At 42.8% G+C, this 22,268-nt stretch overlaps 1 protein-coding gene across 3 annotated transcripts in view; it reads right to left on the bottom strand.

Moving 5' to 3' along the window:
* Positions 1-22,268, bottom strand: part of YTHDF1 (YTH N6-methyladenosine RNA binding protein F1) — a 37,617-nt gene that overhangs the window by 4,778 nt on the left and 10,571 nt on the right. For all 3 annotated transcript variants that reach the window (XR_014444434.1, XM_083146775.1, XM_083146776.1), the window contains exon 5: positions 2,786-2,848. Coding sequence is in view for 2 of the 3 variants with exons in the window: in XM_083146775.1 (XP_083002901.1) it covers positions 2,816-2,848 (33 nt within the window). In the remaining variant the exon portion in view is untranslated. The remainder of the gene's footprint in view (positions 1-2,785; positions 2,849-22,268) is intronic.

The raw sequence follows: 22,268 nt of genomic DNA, 5'->3' as shown, positions 1-22,268 counted from the left end.
ACGTGTTTGTGTGTGTTACCTCTGGCCGGCGTGGCCGCATCCGTCTGCGCCGGGTCCCGGGCGGCTCTCCCGTTTACTGCTGCTAATGAAAAAGTGACACTTGGAAAACGGCTGCCCCCATACTGCAGACGAAAAACTGTCTGCGGTATGGGGGCAGCCATTTTCCAAGTGTCACCTTTTTGTATTAGAGGCGCTGCGGCTGCCGGGACTCGGGAGAGCTGGGACCCGGTGCAAATAAAACCACCGGCGGCAGAAGGCAACCCGTGAGTAACTATCGTCCCGCAGCCCCCTCGGCGCCCACATACCCTCAGTGCCTCCCCGCCACCGCGGGGGCTGCGGGACGATAGTTACGCCACTGGTAGCACCATTTCACTCAGTCTCAGCTCCTTCCTCAGCGGCGCTGGCAGTGTGTGACTGGCAGGCACCTGGCTTTGAGCCGTGTGGTGCCAGAAATATCAGTTATTGTGAATTATTCACAAACAGTTGTGTTTTTTTTGTATATTATGCAAGATATTTGGAACGTTAGGGTACATCTTGTAAAGTGTGATTTGCATTTTGCTTTAAAAAAATATAGGTACTTGTTTCCTAGCTAAATTCGTACTGGGCTATTCTCCGTAGTGAAATCGCATCGGATCGCACAGCGTGTATAGTGCCGTGCGATGCGATGCCCATATTAAGGAGTGCTTATACAATGAAATGTCGCATGGGTGCGATCCGATGCGATGCGATATTTCATAGTAGAAGCACCCATGCGATGAGATGTGATGTGTGCTTATTATGAGATGTGATGAGATGTGATGTGTGCTTAGTATGAGATGTGATGGGTGCTTACTATTAAAAGCACCTATGGCATTGTTTTGTGTCACCTCCACTATCGACGCCACCCCGAAGCATGGCGAGCGCAGGGTGCCCCCGAGGGGCGGCGAAACACATCCTCCGACCTTTTCATACCCCCACTATCCACATCGGCGTGGAGTTGATGTTATAAAGTGTGGCGAGCACAGCGAGCCCGAAGCGTGGCTTCAAAGTGGTGGCATCATGCCTGGGCACCATTTGAAGGAAACAATGTCCGGTTTCCCGACATATCCCACCAAAAATCCACTGCTGTGGTAAAGTCCGGCCTACGTTACTTTTGCGCTTCACAAACAACGTTTCATCTACCTCCACAATGTGGCCAGGTCCACCGATCCGCCACTGTGGCTGCGCCATAATGTCCATGGCGCAAGCCTCCCGCATCCAGCGGTTATACATGACCGCAGTTTTCTTAGATATGTCAAACTGCTGCCCACAATATTCAAAGGAGGTGAGCTCCTGGGCCCAGGAGTAAATGAAGCGCACAAAGGTGACAAACGATAAGCGGCACCCTGGAAACCAGTGGGCCGCTCTGAGGCTCATCTTCAGCAGGCAAACTTTAACATGGCACTGCCACATACACTCCTTCACTGAGAGGTGCATTGCGTGCCCATTTGCGCAATTCTGCATCAGCGGAAGGAGTTCATGCTGTTGGATAGCCTCCTCCTCCATCTGAGGCAAGCTGAAGATGTTAATCGATGCAGCCATTTGTAAAACTTGCTATAGTTCTGCGATAGTTCACCAGCAGCTCTGAGGGATGCTTCCAGTCCTGTCAGAAAATCACCTCAGAATGATTTCTGAGAGGATCTGACAGGGGGCGGGAATGACAGGGAGCGGGAATGGGAGCCGTACTGAAATCGCATCACATCGCATGCCACTATAACGTCATGCGATGCGATTTCAGTACGGTACCGTACATACTGAAATTTGGCGCCGTGCTAGGAAACAAGTACCAAAGAATACTATATCTTCTTTCTTAAGTAATTGAGCACAATCAAACCATCCCCCCCATGGATGGTACATTGGGACAGGTGATAACAAGCATGGAAAAAATAAGGCCTTCATTTTATTCCTCGGCTGTCATCTGAGCTGACCCAGTACGAGGATGCCTCCAGTCAATTCACTGTGAACCAATGCCTCAGTCAATAAGCATTAACAATGCAGAACAATGTATATTACTTATGCTGGGCATATACTGTTCAATTATTGTCCTGGTCAGCCAATTAAGAGCTGATATTTTAACAGAGAATATTTGTTACCGAACGCGCAAAATCATCCGGCGGTTCTGAACGAACCGATAATTGGTGATCCGATTCAACTTTTTGACAAGTTGACAGACTGAAAACATCCAATATGGTGTATTTCATTGATATTGGATGTTGTCTGCATGTCAGATAATTGGTCTATGGGTTTGACAGACATTTTATTCTGATGGTGTATGGAAGAGAATGGTAAGTCACCGGCTAGTGGTGTGTGTGCAGGCGGTCACAAAACAGAGGCCAGCATCCCAATGGAGGTAATCCCTACAGGGGGTCAGGTAAGTATGCTTCACGTGATAAGCCCCGCACCCTTAGGAAGCTGTACCTATATATACCCCATGCCATTAAAAATTGTGTACTTAAGCGGTCTCTGTGTTTTTGCTGTGCTATTATTATGCTCATCTCAATGGGAGCATGTGGAAAATGTTTACTTACATGTTTCAATATTCTTTAGGCTGGAACAAGATGACAACTTCCTATATTGACACAGATATCTAATCTATTTTATGTGATTAGCACATAATAAATGCATGCACATATGCAATGTGGGGTTATATGCATTTTACTTGTGTTTTAACCTATAATATAAAGGACTGCGTATGTCAGAGTAGCCTGAAAAATAACCCTTAATGTATAAATTGCCTTTACAGCATGCATGTTTGTTAACGATTTACCTTTTTTACAAGTCTTCTCCCTCTCTTTTGCTAGCAGTTCCTCTCTCTGATGCCACTGCCATTCTATGCAAATGAAGGGGAGAAGACAGATTGAGTAGGATTTCTAACATATTTCAAATTAATCAACTTCACCAAGATTTAAAAAAAATATATACAAAATTCGACAATCAGATACAAATTTAACGCTATGTTTACTGATGCACGTTGTAGTTGATGTGTGCGTCACACCTATCACAACTAAGTGTATTGTGCAAATGTTTTGAAATAAAACATGTATTTGGATGTAAATTGTATCAATAAAGGACTATACAATTGGGTTCACAATTCAAACACACTGGTGAGTAAATTGTAATTCCAAATTAATATGCTATATTCTGGGTGTTTGGGTCATTTATAGTAGAGTAAAGTAAATATCTTCAAAATAAAAAAAACAATAACATGTTCTGTGTATTAATAATAATAATGGATGTCAATACTATAGGGGGTTGTCAACCACGGTCCTTGATACACACTAAAGCTGGGTAAACACTGAAGATGGGAAAACGACACACTGGACATCCCAATTTTCCTTAAATACCCCCCGCCCCCCCCCCCCCAAAAAAAATATACATACATACACACACACACACACACACATATTAGGCAGTACGTACACACTAGACAATTTGAAAATAATTGATTAAAGATGCAACACACAACACAAAGGAATGCGCGATAGTGCTGGCTGATTTGTTGTTCGGATTCACCTCAAAGCGACAAATCATTTGATTTATCACCTTAAAGTGGAGTACACACCTAAAGGTTTATCTGTCTAGCAATCTGTCTCATTGGAGCAAGAATCTGTTAAGGTATGGGTGCAAATGACAACCAACCATTTGCTCCCAAATGCTGGACATCAGGTAAAAACAATTGTTCAAATACATTATTATAAAATATAGGCAAAGCACCACGATCAACCTAGAAAGATTCTTTCTCTGCAGGTGATGCGTACTGTCATCGCCTGGGGCTATATGCATAGCATGATCGGTCTGGAGAGATTGCTTAGAAATTTGGTGAAAATGACCCTGTGTATATTCCCTTTTAGTGTACTTTGAGGACCGAGTTTGGGAAATACTGAACAGTGTTCTCACGCGGCATAAATTTTTTGGCGGTCCGCCTGGCAAGAGACTCTGAGGGCCAGATTTAATAAGCTTGGTGAAGTGATAATGTTGCTGGTATTTTATGAACGGCCAATCAGCTCCTAACTGTGAAGTTAGAGGCTTGGTTTAAAAAATGACAGGTAGGAGCTGATTGGACGGTGATAAAACCCAGACACTTTATCACTTCACCGAGCTTAATAAATCTACCCGAGTCCAGACACTCTTAATTAGACCTTGCAAGCAAACACTGATTCCGTACATACTGCTCGATGGGAAGATCAGGTGACTGACACGGATGAGCTCTACCGATGTCACACAGGATCCCCAAGCTGTCTGTATGCATGCGCCCTGTCTTGTCTGCCACACACCAGCCTATCTCTCTGCACCTCAGGGGGGGGGCTTTAGGTAACAAGGGACTCCAGCCACGGCTCTGTCTCCAGCATGGCTGCAGTGAGAGGACACTCTATCTGGCTCATGCCGCACTGTAGACACGGAGACCAGAGCACTGGTTCTACCCCTTCATGCTTGTCCCAGCAGCCACTGCACACAATGATCCTGGTCGTGGCTTTGTCCCCTGTAAGGCAGCAGTGAGCAGATACACTATGCGGCTCCTGCTGCACAGTGTGGGGACTGTAGCGTTGGGTCTTCCTCCTATTGAATTGCACGGAATTCAATATCCATCTCTTGTCACTAGGTGCAGATGCGGAGACTTGTGTCACGAGTCGCCCCTGAACTGTAATTAGCACCAACTGACCCACCAATAGGGAGCATTATTACTTGTCCAAATTTTGCTGATACATCAAGCTTGTTGTGGTACAATCACAGAACAAAACCCACCTCTAAGAGCCGGAATTTACATCTCGGCAGACCCATAATTTGGTTCTTGCTACCGGCCTATAAACAATTTTTCTCCCTGTGCAGTGGTACATAGCAGCATCAGTAGTTGTTATATACCTATGCATTACAAATATACTTGTTATAAATACCGACAGGCGGATGTATAAGTACCCAGTTAATTGTGCATATATCTCTCTTTTATAAAACATACCCCACAAGACCAGGTTTATTATTGTGGAGACCTCAACCTGGCTACTTCTCGATGCCACCCGGCTGGAAAAAAAACTGGGGAGAACACTGCTGATATACATATTTACCAAACTATCTCGCAACTCATGGCCACACCCCCTTCTCTTCCCTTGAATCCCGCCTGCATGTTCTCAGTCAAGCTGACCGAGAACGGGACAGGGTCACGGCGGTCGAGCAAATTCGACCACCGTGACCTAAACATTGAGTACCCACCTATGTATGCTTATTGCAGCAGTGCCAATCTCTGGATTTTTATTGTCGGTGGCTTAATTAACCTTCTAAACAGATTACATTTTAGGCTCCTTTATTACAATATAACTAGACCGGTGGGGATTTATTTAGCTGAAATGAAAACTTGTCTGCTGTGAGTGTACTCACTGCAATTCATATATATGAAAACCACAGGTGGAACATACCTCCCAACATGACCCTCTCCAGGAGGGACACAGTGCTCTGTTCCTATTCCTCTTCTATTATGATTACCATCACCTGTTGTGAAACATCTTTCTTATCAATTATCCTGTTAAAAAACAGGTGACGGCAATCGTACAATATGAGGGAAGTCCAGGAGCCGAGAGTTGTGTCCCCCCTGGAGAGGGTCATGTTGGGAGGTATGGAATTGGCACACAACTGTGCATGTGGACCATATTCAATAAGTTTTATTTAAGGCCTAATTCTAGCTTATCACAAAACACTTCATTTGGACAAAAATGATTTATATTTAAAGCATCACATAGGGAAATAGGGCAGTGAATATTAACATGTAGGGCTACAGCAAGAAAATCAAAATATCAAACATTTAAGAAGCAGGAATAAAAATGAGTGATTAAAAATAAGAAAAAAGAACAATAACTAAAAATGTAATACATACAGTAATAGGTAGAAGACAACTGCAAGAGTACAGTACATGCAAGAGGTGTAATACAAGGATACAAAAGGTGGCGTGACAAATCATCAGAATTATGTTCATCAAACCATTGAATGTCCACACACGGTCTTTAGAATGGACCAACCCATACTGCAACATGTGGTGAAGGTGGATCAGTCTTTATTTCACAGGGAAATACCACTAATTATATAATAACAATGCACCCACAATACAGAAACACCAGAAGGAATGAAGTAATTGTTGTAGGTTGGTTTAGGATGGCAGCACAGAAGGACCTGTCCATTTCCAAGAACATGAAAGACACCAAATCCTGTGGTATTCTACCTCTATGTATTCAGTTGTAAGTCACTGTTTCCTGCATTGCTTGCTCCTTTGTGTACTGTAATTGGGCGCTGCGGATTCCTTTTGGTGCCATGTAAATAAAGGATGATAATAATAATAATAATAATAATAATAATAATAATAATAAAAGGACCAGTGTCTGTGCTCTTTGCATCACTGAAACCCACTCACCTACATTGCCAAATGTTTCTGCACCACAACCCAACTATGGGGGTTATACAGACCTGGGCGATGGGCTGCAAATTCACAGGTGGGCCAATTATCGATCGATTGTACATGAGTACTAATCATAACACGCATGCCCAAGGCCATCCAGCGATAAAATCCAGGGTCTTTTTTTTTTTTTCTAATTGCAACCCATTTGCAAGTTGATTGACCGAAAGCCAGCGTTTTGGTGTGGTAATTAGCCATTTTTTGGGAGTGTCAGGGAAAACACAGGTGTACCTAAGCATTTTCAGTGAGGGTGTGTGACATCAGCTCCAGCCTACATCAGCCATGTAGGTCCTGGGCTATACACAGACTGCACACACTGGAAAAATCCTTAGATGGCGAGTTGCAAATGGATCTGCAGCTAATCGCAGATCTGCAATATTTTCACAGGGCTTTCACTCTGGTGGGGTGGTGGCTATCTGACCGCAGCGATCAGGTCTACTTAACACCCAATATCCTGCTCATGCCACAGGTTAAAATTTGCAACAGATTTGCTTTGCGCTTCATGTTCAAGCAGACAAACTTATCCTGGAGAATGTTTCTTCCCAGTATTGATATCATTGTTCCATCCTGGCATCAATTAGACAGCAGATGCTGAAACAGACGCAGGACCAGTTGCCTTGGTCACTACTAATGTACATCTGACATTTATTTTTGAAGAATTCTGCGCTAATATAATCGAATCAGGACCTTTTATAATAATAAGTATATACTTTGAATTCATATGTTTAGAAGGTTTATATATACACATGTATGCATATATATATGTGTATACATATAGCTGGAGAAGCCAATACTGATCCATGTTTTTTTTTTTTTTTTCATTTGTTCATTCGGAAAGGTTAGTTTAGGTTACCTAATGTGAGGTGGTGTAATTAGAGGTGGATCATAACAGGTGAAGGTCCTCAACCAATTTACCTGTAACCAATAGGCATAAGAAGACTGGTATATAATAGGTCCCATAAAAATGATGATTCCCTTTTTGAGAAGGCCCTGTTAAGGTTGAAATGCATCAGCACCCACTTTGTGAAGACCTACATTGCTATCTCCCCTGATATAGACTTCTGAGACTTTTCTCATATGTGCATTATTGGATTCCATATCGCTGGATCAGACTGCCGACAGCAGCGGCTATTAGGAGCATTCATTTGGAGTCTGTCGGTGAGCTTCACTGTGCTGAGGGACTAACGGCAGTGGATCTTATCCATTCACAAGTACCCACTGTCGCTTACACGGTGGCTATTCAGATACATCTGCCGCACATTGCTCTTCTTGAGGTGAGAGCTCTGAAGCGGCGCAGTCGAAAAAGTCCTGCAATAGGACGAAACGCGTTTGGACAATCAACCTCACAGTTTCCCATGTTCATTTATTGTGAGAATTGTGAGATATTCTATTTGACAATTGACGTGTGTGTATATATATATATATATATATATATATATATATATATATATATATATATATATATATATATATATATATATATATATATATATATATAGTCAGTAGTAAATCAGCGGCACTCATTCCAAAACATAAGACTGATTCAAAGAGCTCAGTGATATGACATGTTTCGGTTTATTCAGCCGTCCTTACTCAGATATTCTGACCTATGGAAGGCACCACGCATGCTGGTTTTTGTTACTGTAACCCTTGGAGTGCCCACTGAATAAACTGCACTATATATATATATATCACAGAGGAGCGCTCTATGGTGCCAAGCATCATTTGATAAAAGGTTTATTCTTTAAAATCCACATTCAGGATACACTGGATAAAATACAACGTACCGCAACAAGCGGTTACCTTAACCACAGATGATATCAGCATGTAAAGTCTGCCACAGCGCAGTGTTGATGTAGCAGTTACACTAACAAATGCGTCCGTCGCCAGGCCACGGCCCAACGCATTTCATCACTAGGACTTAGTCAGAGGGCTGGCCTGGCGTCGGTCAGTAGCCTCTAAATACCCCGCTGTTAGAGGGCGTCGCTCATCAGGTATGCCTCTCTCCCAGCTGCAGTTTTATCTATTTCACTGGCTGTGTCTACTGACGGTAAATACACTTACAGGTTAGTTTTATAACCGCCATTCAAAACATGAAAATATAAAAACATGAAATATAGCATAATGATAATCTGTGAATACACGAATAAAGAAATCTAGTTCTATAAGGAGAAGCTAAAAATAACGTCAACAATATATTGCTAAATAGCAGGTATATAAATCCACTGACAAGGCTGCGAATCATTACCCTATTACGGTAACATGGCTATTAGACAGATCTTTTCTACATTAAGGTAACGTTACTACAATCAATCTACCTAGTATCCATTATTACTCTGGACCGATTCTTAATATCATAATCAGTAATACATGATAGATGCATATTATGATATTAGCACATCTATAAGCAACCATCGATGTCTCTAACAGCATGGACATCCCAAAAAACATGGACATCCCAAACAACATCGATGTTTCCCTTGAAAAACATTTTAGATGGTAACTAATTTTAAAACAGCGGCAGTTTACAACATTTCTAAAACATCATTTTAGAAATGGGGTGATCTCTATGAAGGGGTAGAGATCACCCCATTTCTAAAATGATAATGGATACTAGGTAGATTGATTGTAATAACGTTACCTTAATGTAGAAAAGATCTGTCTAAGAATAGCCATGTTCCCATAATAAGGTAAAGATTCGCAGCCTTGTCAGTGGATTTATATACCTGCTACTTAGCAATATATTGTTAAAGTTATGTATAGCTTCTCCTTATAGAACTATATGTCTTTATTCATGTATTATAATTATCTTATACTTTCATGTTTTGAATGGCGGTTATAAAAATAACCTGTAAGTGTATTTACCGTCAGTAGACACAGCCAGTGAAACAGATAAAACTCCAGCTGGGAGAGAGGCGTACCTGATGAGCGACGCCCCTTACAGCGGGGTATTTAGAGGCTACTGACCGACGCCAGGCCAGCCCTCTGACGAAGTCCTAGTGATGAAACGCATTGGGCCGTTTTTGTGAGTGTAACCGCTCCATCAACACTGCGCTGTGGCAGACTTTACATGCCGATATCATCTGCGGTTGAGGTAACCGCTTGTTGCAGTACGTTGTATTTTATCCAGTGTATCCCGAATGTGGATTTTAAAGAATAAACCTTTTATCAAATGATGCTTGGCACCATAGGCGCTCCTCTGTTTTGTTGTTATAGATCAGTGGTGGCCAACCTGTGGCTCTTGAGCTCTCCCCCTTGTAAAGTGCGGCTCCTGCTCCCACTGTCCCAGTCCCCCCTGCTGCCGGTTCTCTGAATCCGTTCTCCTTCTGAGGGGAGGAGAGCGCGCATCGCGCATCTCTCCTACCCCTTACTGTGCATCCTTGTGACTGGGCCGTGACTGGGCCGTCTGCCAAGCAGAGCTCGTGGGCCAGCAGCCAATCAGGAGCCGGCCAGTGAGCTTTGATTGGTGGGCGGCTCAGTCACAGGGAAATGAGGGGGAAGGAGACGCACGGTGTGCTGTGCTCTCCTCCCATCGGTGACATGACAGGAGGACTGCAAGGGGACACCAGACTGTCCTCTCCCCACCTGGCAGCAGCAGCAACAACGGTGAGTGCTGCTGCTGGGAAATTTGCACTGTGGGGGCATAGCAGTTTGTGGCACTGTGGGGGCATAGCAGTTTGTGGCACTGTGGGGGCATAGCAATTTGTGGCACTGTGGGGGCATACCAGCTTTTTGGCACTGTGGGGGCATACCCGGCACCATGTGGTGCATACCTGGCACCGTGGGGGGCATATGTGTATCTGGCACTATTGGGGGCATATGTATATATGGCACTGCACTATTGGAGGCATATTTGTATCACACCCACCCAAGGGGTCAAAATAGACTACGCCCCTTTTTTTGGCGCATGCGCCTTCGGCGCGTGCATGATGTCGGCTCTTTAGCTTGACTACCGATATTTTTCGGCTCTTTACCTCTGACCGGTTGGCCACCCCTGTTATAGATATTGTGACCTGGGAATCCAGGTGCCCGAACGGGCTAATTGTGGGTGCAGCTGGTCAAACATTGAAAGACCTAAAGTGAAAGTGAAAAACAGACTGGTAAAGTGGGATTTTTTTGTCCCAAGGACATTTAAGGATTTGTGCACTATTGGGCAGTATTCAATGAGAAAAATTTGCCATGTTTTATGGCGAATTTGTGCTTTTTTCGCCTTGGATGGAGCATTTTGCTCTCCAAAAGCGAGCAACCCTATTCAATGTGAAATATTCGCCGTCTTTCTAAGTGATTTTCGCAGTCTCTCTCCGTGTAGCAATTCTCCATCTTTTCATGGAGAGCTGGAATGTGAACTTTTAAACTAAAAGGTTTTTTTGTTTTTTTATTTTGGTGTAAAAAAATCAGGATTTTTTTTCTGTGAAGGGGCATGTTATTTTTATTCATATGCTTATAGCACATGAATATATATTTAATAAAAAAAAAATTTTTTTTTTTTTTTTTTTTTTTACACAGAGCAGCCAGCAGGGGGCTGGAGCTCTCGAGCCGCTCATTAGATATTCATATATTCACTGCATCCGATCATTACATATGCACGATCGGGTGCAGTGAATACTGGGTCCCCCGCTGGCTATAGGGGGGGGCAGCTTGTGCTGCCTGGGTCCCGGGGAGCCCACCTCCCCACCACATATGTTCTGGGGCAGCCAGGGAGACTTTAATCTCCCTGGCTGCCACCGTCCCACGGCTCCCTGCCGCGGACGCTCATCCGCTGCAGGGGTTAAGACTCCCTGCGAGTGGCGGCGAGTCTTAACCACATTGAATAAAGGGAGCAGGAGTGGCAGCGAGCCCTCCGTGACAGGGCGAGTGCATGGCGAATTTTTTTCATTGAATACTGCCCATTGTCTGTGTAAATGTATATATATATATTTATTAAAATTGTATTAAATGGCACTCATTGAATAAGTAAGGGAAGTTGTCGGTCTGTAATGCATAGAAAATTTTTGCTAAGTGTCCCAGCTGTAAACAGCAAGTAACTGCGTGAGTGGGCCAGCACACCAGTATAAGCAAACAATTTCAGCTTTTAATGTATCAACAGGCAGATGTTTCAGTCTAAAACTTTGTCCCCAAATATATCAATGGATGGGTGACTATGTTGGATACTTCTGGCTGAGGATACATTAAAAGCCAAAATTGTTTGCTTTGATTAAATGCTAATGAGTGTATTTTGACTGTGCACATAGTGGTCCTGCTTCGATTATATTAGAGCAGAATTCTTCAAAGAAAAATTCAGATTTGGTCGACTCTTTTATAGATATTGGTATATAACCGCACCGGTGTATTTTTTGTTTTCTGCTGATTTTTTATATTTCATTTTTGATATCCCTTGGGAATTTATTTAGGCATACATATATTTAGCAGACCTTTGAAAAAGTTGTTAGACAACAACGAAACGTGTCAGATTTGCGTGCTATTGGACTATCCATATCAACATTCCACTGGAACCAGCTCCCTCATCAACATCATCTTGGATCCCCCAAAACCTTTCTGTATCCTACTACTGGACTGCACTATCAAGGGACACCACCACCTGCTCAATCTTTGGAGACCCACCTATATATCCACAGGATACCGGATACAAACATCCACAGGAAAAAAACCTTGGGACTTCAGCAGGTATATGGACACCCACAATACCAGTCCTATGGATTACAAAATGGGAGACCAAGTTAAATCCATCTAAAAGGGATCTTTAATAGGAACAAGTGGTAACCATGAACTATTCCTCTGTCCTCAGCAATAATTTTATTTGTGCAGATTTTAATTGTCGTGAGTATATACGGTTTAATAATGAATCTTTATTTTAATGCGATACCCAATTGATCAATGTGTGTTAATTTATAGGTAAAGCGCTCCACCATCTTCTTCCTTTTTCTTTGTGATACATATATTTAAACCCCTGAGTAGATAATTTCTCTTTTTTTTCCAGTTTGATCACTACCACACCCAACTATCCTTTTGCTTTTATAGTCACTGAGCACAGTTCTACCTGGCCATAGCATGTTAGAACGTTATTTAATTACCATGAGAATTCTTTATGTCATCTTCTATCTTTTCCTAACTACCTATAAGTATTAGGCCTGGTCTGTGATCAATCCCTAAGTAACAGCATTGTTTAGTTCTGGCAAAATCCAAACACATTCATCCATACACTGTACATCAGTGACGGATAAGTGTCTGGTTAGTAGGTTTCCATGCAAAAAAAATATATATGTATATAGAAAATAAAAGTATTTATTTCAATACAGGTTGAGTATCCCTTATCCAAAATGCTTGGGCCCCGAAGAATTTTGGATAATGGATTATGCCATATTTTTATATTTGAATGAGTTATCTTGAACTTATGTTATATAAACATATCAAACACATGAAATTCACAAATATATTTTATTTGTGCATGAAACAAGGTTTTAAAACATGAAACAAAGTTTGTGTACTATCTCAGACACTGAATTTGAATGCCAAGCAATCATGTCCTTGCACATATTTAGTTCCAGTTACATTTTATTCCCCCAGTAGTGCCAGTTACAGATGTAGATTTTTTGGAATAATTTGGATAACAGATATTTGGATAAGGGATATTCAACCCATACTATAATTTTCCCTAGTACACCTACCAATTCTATTTTTTGCACTCATATTCCAGTGCTTTACAGAGAATATTTCAGTCACTCACATCCGTCCCTGCCTCAGCTTCGTTGAGATTAAGGGTCTTATTCTAGTTCACTTTCTGACAAAATCCTTCTTAAGCCCCGTACACACGGGGGAGATATATTGCTAGCAATATATTGCTCTGTGTCTACTGTTCATCAGCGACCAGAGATGGTCGCTGATGAAAAATAAACTGCCAGGGGGGAGCCCGGCAGTGGAAATCAGCTGGTCGCAGGAGCATGTTCCTGCGACCAGCGATCACTACAGGTGTAAAAACGGGAGCGCACACCCAGCGATATATCGCCGGTGCACACTCCCATCGCTGAGCGACAATATTTCCTGCGATATTACACAAAATTGCCCCCGTGTGTACACACCTTTAGATGGACAAAACCATGCGCACTGCAGGGGGGCAGGTGTAAAATGTGCAGAGAATTAGATTTGGGCGACTTATTTTGTTTCTGTGCAGGGTAAATACTGGCTGCTTTATTTTTAGACTGCAATATAGATTTCACTTTGAAGTAAAACCCACCCAAATCTAATTCTCTCTACACAAGTAACATCTGCCCCACCTGCAGTGCACATGGTTTTGTCCATCTAAGAAGGATTTTGTCAGAAAGAGTGAACTAGAATAAGGCCCTAAGTACCAACCAATCAGATCCCAGCATGTTACAGGCTGTGTTTGAAAAATAACAGGACCTGTGTGGTTGGTACAGGTCGGGTCTCTCTTATCCATGTATTCCAAAAACTGAAATATTTTGAAAACCGTTGTGTTTTCAAAATATTTCAGGTTCCCCCACTCCTTTTTTTCATACTTACACTGTAACCCATCCCCCGATGTCCACTGCGGCCTCCAGGATAGTCTTCAGCGACATCTCTGGTCCAGCTGAAGAGGATCCTGAAGACGTCGTGGATGTTGGGGGACCATCGGGGCACCACCAGGGGAACAGTAAGTATGGAAAAAAATAAATAGTACAAAAACCGAAACAATCCCTCATCTTAAATGCTCATGTTCCGAGCATTTCGGATAAGGGATACTCAACCTGTACTTAATCTCCCTCCAGGGCTTAGTACAAAGACCCCTATGCTCCCAAACACACAGACCACAAGTTTTCAAAGTCAGTCCTCAGGACCCCATACAGTGCATGTTTTGCAGGTCTCCTCCCAGAATCATGTGAAAACATCGAATTATACTCACCGATAATTCCTTTTCTTCTTAGAGATCCCATGGCAGCCATACTTAGGGATATTTCCCCTTTCCTCAGCTTAGACAGGGTGATTTTTTTCCACATAGGCTCCGCCCACCTCAGGTACATAAGCCTTCCCCTCCCCTTCCTCTATGTCTTTTGAATGTCTCCTACTCACTTGGAAATAAATCATCCAGAACATAGGGAGGGATCTTTTTTGTGGCTGCCATGGGATCTCTAAGAAGAAAAGGAATTATCGGTGAGTATAATTCGATGTTTTCTTCTACGATCCCCATGGCAGCCATACTTAGGGACATACCAAAGCAAAAAAGGGCGGGAGACCATATCAATGCAATATTATTTATTTAAGGCACTTTTCAGTACATTTCCCCCAAAGTGGGCGGAAGGAATGTGTAAGGCATAATGCCTAGTGAAGGTATGCACAGACGACCAAGTCGCGGCTTGACAGATGTCGGAGAGGGAAGCTTGAGCCTTCCTAGCCCATGAGGCAGCCATCGCTCTTGTCGAGTGTGCTCTTACTATCTGTGGAACAGCTCTTCCTTCTTGTTCGTAGGCAAAGATGATGAGACTTCGAATCCACCTTGCCAAGGTTTGTTTAGAAGGCACAAACCCCTTGTTTGTTCCTTCCGTGACAATAAACAAATGTTTTGTTTTTCTAATTTCTTCAACTCTTAGTAGATAAAGCGAAATAGCTCGTACTAGATCTAAAGAATGTAATTCTTCCTCCTCAGGATTAGTAGGATCATCATAGAATGTCGGTAGTATAATCTCTTGATTCAAATGGAATCTGGATACAACTTTCGGAAGAAAGTCTGGATGTGTTCTTAACACCACCTTATTTGGAAACATACTCAGATAAGGTTCCTCTGCCCATAAGGCTTGGATTTCACTAATCCTTCTGGCCGATGTTATCGCTACCAGGAAAACGACTTTCCAGGACAGGTATTTAAGCTCTGCTTGTGACAAGGGTTCAAACGGTGCTTGCATGAGAGCATTTAGTACAATGTTGAGATCCCAAGGTACTACCATAGATTTTCTGGGAGGCCGCATCTTCTTTATGGCCCTACAGAATCTGATCACTATCTCTTCTTTTGCCAACTTGCGATCTAGCAATACACTCAAGGCTGATATTTGACACTTCAACGTGGATACTGCTAGGCCCATCTGGAACCCCTCATATAGGAACTGTAGGATCCGAGCTGTAGCAGTCTGTGAAATGAGAGTGGAGTCATTCTTCCATAGCAGGAATCTACGCCACACCCTATAATAGGCCAAGGAAGAGACTTCTTTTCTGGCCTTCAATAGAACCTCAGCAACTTGCTCAGACATGCCATTTTGCATCAGGAATTGCCTCTCAGCTTCCAAGCCCTGAGACAGAATATCCCTGGATTGGGATGATGTAAAGGTCCCTGACTCAAGAGATCCGAAGATATTGGGAGGATCATAGATTCTTGTATCGCCAGTTTGAGTATTGCAGGAAACCAAGGTCTTCTCGGCCAAAACGGTAATATTGCTATTACTGACACTCCGTCTTCCTGCACCTTCTTCAGTACTCGACCTATCATCTGGACCGGTGGGAATACATAGCCCAGTTGACAATCCCATTTGACTGAGAACGCATCTGTTGCTGTCGCTGTTGGCAGATAGAACCTTGAGTAAAATTTCTCTACCTTGTGATTCATCTGAGAGGCCATAAGGTCTATATCTGGCTTGCCAAACCTTTTTACGACCTTCTGAAAGACTGAAGTTTTCAGCGCCCATTCTCCAGGTAGAACTTCCTTCCTGCTTAGATAGTCTGCCACTATATTCTCCTTTCCTGGCACATACAGTGCTGACAGGGATATCAAGTTCTTTCTCGCCCAAGGTACTATCTTTTGCATGATGTCCATCAAGTCTCTGCTTCTCGTACCCCCTTGATGATTGAGGTGTGCTACCACCGATATATTGTCCGAGAAGATTTTGAGATGCTTGCCTTCTATCAGGGACTTGAACTGACAAATAGCTCGCCATACTGCTAGGGCTTCTCTTACGTTTGATGTCAGCTCTGATTCTTCTTGGGACCACCTTCCTTGAATGTTGTGTTCCGCAATATGCGCTCCCCAGCCCACCAGACTTGCATCTGTAGTAAGATTGATGAACCGAGGTAGTTGAAGGTCTGTTGACTTGAGTTCTAGATCTTGTGTCCACCATTTTAGAGAGTCTTTTACCTCCCTTCCCAAAACAATTCTTTCTTGGTTGTTCTTTGACAGCCTCACATACGGCAGGAGCTTCCACTGAAGAGGACGCATGTTCCATTGTGCCCACGGCACTGTTCCTATCGCCGAGGTCATCATTCCCAACAATTGAAGGCCTAGGCCTAGGTTGACCGATTTCTTGTGCCGAAGTTCTGCAGCCAAGGTTTGTATCTTTAAACACCTTTCTTTGGACAGTGAGATTCGAAATTGAGCAGTATCGATTAACACTCCAAGGAACTGTATTTTCTGTGATGGCTGTAGTTGACTCTTCCTGATGTTTATAACCCAGCCATGTTTCTCCAGGTATTGTATCACTATCGCCAAACTTTGTCTTGTCTGATTGACAGAACCTCCTGCAATCAAAAGATCGTCCAGATAGGGCCATATCTGTATTCCTTTTAATCTCAATTGTGCTACTAGGACAATCAGCATCTTTGTGAACACTCTGGGCGACGAAGTGAGGCCAAAGGGAAGGCATCTGAATTGAAAATGATGACCCAACAGGTAGAATCTGAGGAACCTTCGGTCTGACTGATATATGGGTACGTGGTAGTAGGCGTCTTTTAATTCCAGAGAGACTAAGAAATCGTTCTTCTTGATCCCTGCCAGTATGGATGTTAGAGTTTCCATCTTGAATCTTGTCTTCTTCAGATACATATTTAGTCTTCTCAGATCTAGGATAGATCTGAAATCGCCTGAGTGCTTTTTTACTAAGAAAAGATTTGAGTAAAACCCTTTCTTCCAGTTTGCTCTTGGTACAGCTTCTATTGCTCTGGATTGCATCAATTGATCCACTATCTTTGTTAGAGCTACTCTCTCCATCCTGTTTTCTGGAGGACGAGACTTCATAAATTTGTTTGCTGGTTGATAACTTTGGAATTCTAAATGATAACCTTGTTTCACGACTGTGATCACCCACTTGTCGTGGATAGACTCTTCCCAAATGCTTGCGAATTCTAAGAGTCTCGCCCCCACCTGACCTGATTGACGATAGTCATTGCCTTGGATTTCCTCTGTTCGCACCTCGAAAGGAACTACGTGACAGAGCACCTCCTCTTCTATTATACTGTCGCCCCGGTCGGTAACTTCTGGCGTCTCTGAATTGCTGTCTAGAGGAAGTAGGAATAGGGAATTTATTTTTCTTATCCTGGGGCAGGCGAACGGATTTTCCTCCAGTTATTCTTTGGATCATAGCATCCAATTTCGCCCCAAACAAAAAATTTCCTTCAAAGGGTAGTGACGCTAGTCGATTCTTTGAATTTGCATCCGCACTCCAATTCTTCAACCAGAGAGCTCTTCTTGCCACTACCCCTGCTCCTACGGATTTAGCAGAGAAAGCCACTATGTCTAGAGAAGCCTCACATATATATTGTATAGTCTTCTGCATAATCTCCAGATTTTTCAACAAGTATTGCCTAGATATTTTCTCTTCTATATCCTTGTGCATTTCAGTACTCCATAGTCTGAGCGCTCTAGCTGACGACGCCACTGCTATGCCTGCTCTCATAGAAATGGATGATGCCATGTGTGTTTTCTTCAATGAATTCTCAATTCTTTTCTCCATGGTATCCTTAAAGGAAGCACCATCCTCTAAAGGAATCGTGGTCTTAGAGGTAACTTCCGCCACCGCAGCATCTACTTTAGGTACCTCGCACCAACTTAATAGCTGCTCATCTTTAAATGGATACATTTTCTCAATCCTGGGTATCTTACCCAATCTTCTATCCACTGACAACCATTCTTTAGCAATCAGCTCCTTCATCACCCGATGAAATGGAAAGAATCTGCCAGCCTTAGTACGGTCTTCAAACAGAATATCCTGACTATCCACAGGCTTATCAGGCTCCTTATAGTCAATAGCTTTATGTATATATTTTAACACGCTTTGAACTAACTCCAAATTAAAAGAGCTCTCCTCTTTAATTTCCCCAGATTCTTCACCTGAAGAAACATAGACCTCCTCTTGTTTATCTTCAGATCTATTATCATAATCTAAACTTGTTTGAGACCTAGATCTCTTAGAAGACTGTAACTGAGTAAGCTCCTCTTTAGTCACAAAGGATTTCTTCATCCAATCCATCAACTGGGATAACATTTCTGATTGATTGTCTTGTGTCAGAGTTTTAGTACATTCTCCACATTTGTTGCCTTTATAGGAACCAGGTAATACTTTGTCACAGGTGACACAATTGATTGTAGTATGCTTCTTCTTGGAAGAACATTTCTTGCTTGGAGAAGAAGGCACACTGCAATATATATATATATATATATATATATATATCTATTACTAACTAAAAATAAAATATTTTTCCTAAAGCACAAAACACAATCTGCAGGCTCACCTCGCTAGAGCAGTATCAGTCTTATGGGGGGAAGGATCCATGATGCGCAGCAACAGCAGACACTCCAGTATACTGAAAACCACCAAACAACTGAATAAACCAGCGTGGGCTGCCTGATTTTTATCCCCAGCTGTATACCCGGAAGTACTCTGTAGCACAGTTCACTAGACCTGTTAAAATGCCCCTCATTGAGCCGCCCTCTGGGCGCAACAACGGAGACCTTACTTCCGGTACACGCGCTCCGGCGTGTAACGCTGCCGGCATGTACCGCTGTGCTCCTGTGCGCTGAGACAGAGGAGACGCGCCAGAAGCTGTGTGGAGCTGGCCGCAAGAACGGGGATGTGACACGCCGTCCTGCAGAACCAGACCTTACCCTGACAGACGGGGAGACATCGCCGCTGACAGGTAACTTCCGCGTATATCCATAAGTGCAGGGTCGAGCTGACACAGGTCTCCCTGCATCTTCTTCTTCCCCCCTGCTTAGGTGAGCCCTTGCAAAAATAAAATAACACCCTGCCCTGTCTAAACTCAAAGGAGACAGGAAAAAAGACATAGAGGAAGGGGAGGGGAAGGCTTATGTACCTGAGGTGGGCGGAGCCTATGTGGAAAAAAATCACCCTGTCTAAGCTGAGGAAAGGGGAAATATCCCTAAGTATGGCTGCCATGGGGATCGTAGAAGAAATGATTATCTCCACCTTTGGATCTTTTGTCAGTATGTTTGTCAGTAATACGTGCACCTGTCGGGTGACCTGGAAAATGTGAACTGTGTGGGGTCCTGAGGACAGAGTTTGACAACCACTGATGCACACACACACGGGGGGGTTAATACTATTTTTTTGTCAGAAGAGAATTAACCTATGTGTTTTTGGAGTGTAGGAGGATACAGAAAAACCAGAGGGAAACCCAAGAAGATTTAGGGAGGACATACCAACTCCACACACTTGTGCAACAACTGGGAACTGAACTCAGAACCTCAGTGCTGTGATGAAATAATGTGAACCCTAATGTCAACCATGTTTTTTTGCATTAATAAACCTGTGCAATAATTTGAGCATCTTGTTATTATTCAACGTTAATCTGTTCTTGTAGCCCTAAAATCTTGGGGTTGTGAAGCTGTGGTAACAATGGAAGAAGTAGCCAATACTGTACATTTGCATGACTTTGTGGAGGGAATCCAAAGAGCTCCCCTTTACATGGAAAAGTGAACATGTGATAACTGGTTTATACAGCCCACCCTGCAGATACCAAAGCTTTGGCACCTACTTTCTCTCACCATGGGCTTTTATGTAACAAATGCTTATTTTAATGATACCGATGACATGACGCAAACCAGCTCTGAAATTGTTGTATACAGAGCCAATCTGTATCCTATCCAAAGGCTATTAAATAAGCAAGTCTGCCTAGACATATATAAATGGCTTTGGTGATTAACACAGGACAAAGCAATACAACAAATGCAAAATATTTAGTAGAACTTTGAAAAGGACAACAATAAACCCAAGCAATGCTCAGAAAATTAAAAAAAAAAAAAGGGACATGGTTTCCTTTAGATAGGTTTGGTGGTGAAAAGAAACTCATTAATTCTATCACATCAGCAAAATCAAATGGTTATGCTTGGATTGTTTGAAGAGGCAAAACAGGGAAGCTATCTGCAGGTGTAACCTAAATTTAAAGGTTTTCATATTAGGAACTAAGCACATGGGCTGGGACATGACATTGTGGGGGTTATTATGATTCACTCGTAAAGGCACACTCTGATGGACAAAACCATATGCACTGCAGGTGGGGCAGATGTAACATGTGCAGAGAGTTAGATTTGGGTGGTGGTGGGGGGGGGGGGTGTACTTCAAACGGATATCTATATTGCGTAGTAAAAATAAAGTAGCCAGTATTTACCCTGCACAGAAATAATAAAATAAAAACAATAATATACCCAAAACTAACACTGCACATGTTACATCAGCCCCACCTGCAGTGCACATGGTTTTGTCCATCAGAGAGTGATTGTGCCTTCCTGAGTGAATCAGAATAACCCCCTATGGGTGATCTACACAAACCCTTAATAAATGAACTGCCCGAGCATCAAGGGAGCAAGCACAATCCAAGTTTGCTCATACCCGTAACAGAGCGGTGTATTCATATAGCGCATACATATTCCACAGTGCATTATGGAGTATACTTGGCCATTCACAGCAGCCTCTTACAACCTATAATCCCGGCACACACCAGGGCAAATTTTTCTCAGTAGCCAATTAACCTACCATCATACAAACAGGAGGAGAGCCAAAGTATAAAGACCTCAGAGCTATGAGGCAGTATTGGCTACATAAATATTGTTTGTTTAAAATTAAATATAAAATGTGTACTGTAGAGTTGGTATGCCAAGCCTACATCTGACTCCTATATTACGGTATTCAAAATGTACGGTGAGCATTTCTGTCAAGTAGTAACAGATACTTCTCTCCTGCTGTAGTGTATGACAGTAGGGCAACAGAATAAATGCAACAATTTTATGGTCATGTTTTAGTTATACTCCTTTCACAATGCCGCAATAACCCACATTAGGGGTATGACTAACTATATCGATACTTGGCTCAGTCAGGGAGGTAAATCACGTGTGAAGCTACCCATCTTAAGGATTTGCAGGACACAGCATACCTTGCCAATTTTACACAACAGGTACAGTGGTACAGTTTGGGGCAATGCAGAATAATGTGAGGGTCTAATTGGTCACAATGTGATACAGCCATTTGCATGCAATATATAAGAGTTAATAGTTTAATAGAGAAAAATGAGAGAACTTTGAAACGATTTGTTACCTCTTTACACACAGCTAACATATCGAGGAAAACATAATTTCAAAGTCTAAAGACTTTGCTAAATGGGCATGCCAGAGTCACCCTCAGTAGGTATTCTGGTGTTCAGACTACAGTTTTTCAAACTTTGTCCTCAAGACCCAACACAGTGCAGGTTTTCCAGAATCAAAAGTGAAACATTTAGCTCCAACATTTGATTAATGAATACACCTGTGCACTTGCTAGGTGTTCAGGAAAACCTGATCTGTTTGGGGTCCTGATAAAAGTTGGAGAATCACTGACTGAAATAATGTAATGGGCCCTACACACATGCCGATGTGTGCAGGGCTACCTAGCTATGCTAGGTCGGGCTGTTCTGCGCCGCTATCGCCTAGCACACAGAGCTGACAGCCCACACACAGAGCGAGCTGTCAGCTCTGTGTGCTAAGCGAGCGGACAGCACCAGTGTTCTCCGGTGGGAGAACACTGCCGATGCCGATATTGATGGACACTGTCCATCAATCTCGGCCACCGAT

Source organism: Crinia signifera, chromosome 6 (assembly GCF_055691185.1).
Source record: "Crinia signifera chromosome 6, ASM5569118v1, whole genome shotgun sequence".
NCBI classification, from domain to species: Eukaryota; Metazoa; Chordata; class Amphibia; order Anura; family Myobatrachidae; genus Crinia; species Crinia signifera.
Note: the sequence above shows the minus strand (reverse complement) of the source record. Positions and strands in the feature narration are given on the sequence as shown.